This window comes from Theobroma umbraticum, unplaced genomic scaffold, assembly GCF_002168275.2.
Source record: "Theobroma umbraticum cultivar Fairchild unplaced genomic scaffold, ASM216827v3 scaffold_147.0, whole genome shotgun sequence".
In the NCBI taxonomy this organism is placed as follows: Eukaryota; Viridiplantae; Streptophyta; class Magnoliopsida; order Malvales; family Malvaceae; genus Theobroma; species Theobroma umbraticum.
Window position 1 is genome coordinate 7,577,918 of NW_018397259.1, and position 3,869 is coordinate 7,581,786.

General features: G+C 37.6%; 1 protein-coding gene and 1 pseudogene across 1 annotated transcript; both read left to right on the forward strand.

The window, feature by feature from the left end:
• The first annotated feature begins 6 nt into the window (after positions 1-6).
• Positions 7-1,036, forward strand: LOC110414911 (germin-like protein subfamily 1 member 16). Its single transcript, XM_021426308.2, is given in 3 exon segments — positions 7-104; positions 287-592; positions 595-1,036. Coding segments are annotated over 2 exon segments (471 nt in total). The 5' UTR covers positions 7-104; positions 287-360; the 3' UTR covers positions 834-1,036.
• A 2,026-nt stretch (positions 1,037-3,062) lies between these two features.
• The window catches only part of LOC149527282 (germin-like protein subfamily 1 member 14), a 996-nt pseudogene continuing 189 nt past the window's right edge, over positions 3,063-3,869 (forward strand).

The window sequence follows — 3,869 nt, forward strand, 5'->3', positions numbered from 1 at the left end:
TGTTGCTTTTACCCTCTTGGCTCTTGCTAACTCATTAGCATCGGCCTTTGACCCCAGTCCTCTCCAGGACTTTTGTGTGGCTATCAACGACACCAAGGATGGCGGTAGGCATTTAGTTTAATTATGCTTTCAGGACTTTATGTTATATTCATGATGCCAATGCCTGAGCTGAAGAACTTTCCGCTTAGGAGCAATATTTTTTTAATAATATAATAGCATTGCTAGAAGGTACAATACTTTTGCATGAGATGATATACATATATCAACTAACCTGTCTTTCCTGCAGTGTTTGTAAATGGGAAGTTCTGCAAGGACCCCAAGCTCGCAGTAGCAGATGACTTCTTCTATTCAGGCCTCAACATGCCAGGAAACACATCAAATCCAGTTGGATCAAAAGTCACTACTGTCAATGTTGACCAAATACCAGGACTTAACACCCTTGGCATATCTCTGGTTCGAATTGACTATGCACCTTATGGTGGCCTAAACCCCCCTCACACCCACCCCCGTGGCACTGAAATCCTAGTGGTCGTGGAGGGCACACTCTATGTTGGTTTTGTTACATCCAACCCAGAGAACCGTCTCTTCACTAAGTCCTGAACCCAGGAGATGTTTTTGTTTTCCCAATTGGTTTGATCCACTTCCAGTTCAATATAGGGAAAACTAACGCTGTCGCCTTTGCTGGTCTCAGCAGCCAAAATGCAGGGGTTATAACTATTGCTAATGCAGTCTTTGGCGCAGACCCACCAATCAATCCGGATGTTCTCTCAAAGGCCTTCCAGTTGGACAAGAATATGGTTACCTATCTTCAGTCCCGGTTCTGGTCAGATTAGAAACTAATTTAAGAGCCAAATCCAAACCCAGAAGTTTGTTGGCTGTTTTGAATAATGCTGCAATTCATTTTCTAAATGAAAGTCATATTATTCTACTCACTGTAATACAATAAACAGGCTGGTTGATGATGTACCTCTCCAGTCTCCTCTGTCCTTGTAATTATTCTGGGTATACAATCAGAACATACAGTGCAATTTCAATCTCTCTCTCTCGTGCTCAATGTGTATGCAAGGTAAAAGCAGGATAGAGTTTTACAGAAACAAATCAAGCAACTATGAAAGATTAATTTGCATTCTTTTGCGAGAGTGTCAAAATATAGTGCAAAAATAAGAGGTTGATACCCAATGGTATAAATATTGTATGATGAAGAGGTTCAGATATGAGGAACTTCAATGGCAAGACGAGTTGATTAGTTGTTAGAAAATCTAGAAGTGGAATATATCCATAAGGATACTAAACAGTTAAATCTATAAGGACTTGATTTTATGACTCGGTAAAGTCAGTTGCTTATTGACGTAATTAGATCTTGAGCAATGTTGTATAAGCCTAAGCGGAAGCTGTCAGTTTCTTCATAAACTAAAGTGCAAATGTCTTGTCCTTACTGCTTCATCTTGCCATAGCATATCTACTTCATCCGTTAGCTCAGGGCCCTGACACAATCAAGATGTTGGTTACTTGCTCCTTTACTCCTTTTTCTGTTTCCTTTTTAAGTCATTCAGTTGTTTTAACAATTGAATGATCTTACAAGAACTCATGAGTCATGACAAATTTGAAGGAAAATTTCAGGTATGTGACAAGTCCCTATAAATGTCACGAGAAATGTTCTCTTCTTAATTTCATGTGGCATCTAATTAACTGCATATGCTTCTTTGCCTATATTAATCTGATGACTAGGTAGAAAGCTGCCATGAAAATATGAAACTCTTCTCAGAACACATCATAAGATAAACTGCCCTTTCCGAATGAAGATTAATCACAAAGGATACATATACAATGTCAGCAAATAATTTGTATTAAATAATAACATGTAATCACTTACATAATATGATTCAAAGTCTTTGAAGTTACAGAACTATTCAAGTTTACATTTTTTAAACGTGTGAAAGACTGGCTAGGCAATTTCAGTCATTACACAGTCACAATCGGAAGTTGTAATCTGTTGATAATTTCTTCTAGCTCAATGTCATTATCACCTACCACTTTTAACAACTATTCTATTGTTCATTAATAATGTTATGCAAGATAATTAATCCCTTTGCTATTTTGCCATATGGCTTCGTTGGTTAGTTCACCAAATAAGAAATCACGAGTGACCTCAATGCTCAAAGATTATCCATTTCTGTAACAGTTACAACTGAGTCATCACCCAAATTCTTGAAACAGTTTCTTCCAGCCATGTTTCACCAATTCTAAGATCAATTCAAAGCAGCCCCAATTAATTTTTGGTAATGGAAGATGTCTGAGTCTAGCATGGTTAATTGAACTTGCAAGAAATTATAATGTTGTGAATGTGATAAGCACAGATGTAATATGTTTTGAGCATTCATAAGTTTGAAAACTTATGTGGCATAAGTTCTCATTAGCCCTTCTTAGATCATGCTAATTATAAAGACTGAATTGAGTATATGTTCAACAGACAAACTTTACCGCTGTTTGCGCAACTCCAGATATAAATCAAATAATCTCACTCAAATAATGAAAGAAAATGAGAAAAAGTTTTAGGTATGAAGAAGACTATGTAATACTGTTTATAATCAGTTCATATTTGATGGTATGTGATGCACTTCCTAAATATCTATAACATTAATTTACTTAGGAAAACATTCATTTGCTAAAAATCCAAAATTTTTTATAAATGTTTGTAATTTCAAAGAGTGGCAATCAAGTTATGACTTTTTCATAATGTGGAGAATTATACCCCAACTGCAGGTTATCAAATAGCACTTGTTTTTAGCATTTCTTTCCACACACAAGGCAACACAGCAATCAATCAACACAAAAAACTTCAATCCGACAAGGAAAATATAGGAAAGATACAAAGAACTCTTAAGTGAATTAAGGCCTGTTCCATGACAAATATTAAAATGATGTAAGCCATGGAAGAGGAAACGGTACTTGAAATTGTAGTTGTTGAAGAATGATTCATCTCCGAAATAAAAATAACTAGTTGTAAAGGCACATGGCCAGTAGTCACCAACTTTATTGGGAGGAAACAGGACCAGTTCATTTGTTTTCCATCTATAAATAGACCTTTCTGCCATGCAGGATTTCTCACCCCTCTCCCAAGTAGTAGCATACAGCTCCACAAGGTAGGATAGATTTCCTGCCTGCGGAATTGTAATGAAAGGAGTTCAACTTTTCCTTCTAGCTTCTGCCTTCTTGGCCTTCTCTTGGTCATTAGCCTCAGCTTCTGACCCTAACCCTCTCCAAGACTTCTGTGTAGCCATCAATGACACCAAGGATGGCGGTATGTTATAGTATTATGTTTTGTTTCTCAGGACTTTCATGTTAATTACTTTTTTATGTCAATGACTATAATGGATGCAAAGGCTTCCATTCCAAGCAATAGTTTTCTTCATAATTAACAACATTACTTTCATTGATGCGGTGTTCGTAAATGGAAGTTCGCAGGACCCAAAGTTTGCCAAGGCAGAAGACTTCTTCTATTCCGGTCTCATATGCCCAGAAACACGTCAAATCCAGTGGGATCAAATGTGACTCCTGTCAATGTTGAACAATACCAGGACTTAACACTCTTGCATATCTCTGGCTCGAATTGACTATGCTCCGTACGGAGGTCTAAACCCCTCACACTCATCCTCGTGCCACTGAGATCCTAGTAGTTTTAGAGGGGCACACTCTATGTTGGTTTTGTTACATCCAACCCAGAGAACCGTCTCTTCACTAAAGTCCTGAACCCAGGAGATGTTTTTGTTTTCCCAATTGGTTTGATCCACTTCCAGTTCAATATAGGGAAAACTAACGCTGTCGCCTTTGCTGGTCTCAGCAGCCAAAATGCAGGGGTTATAACTATT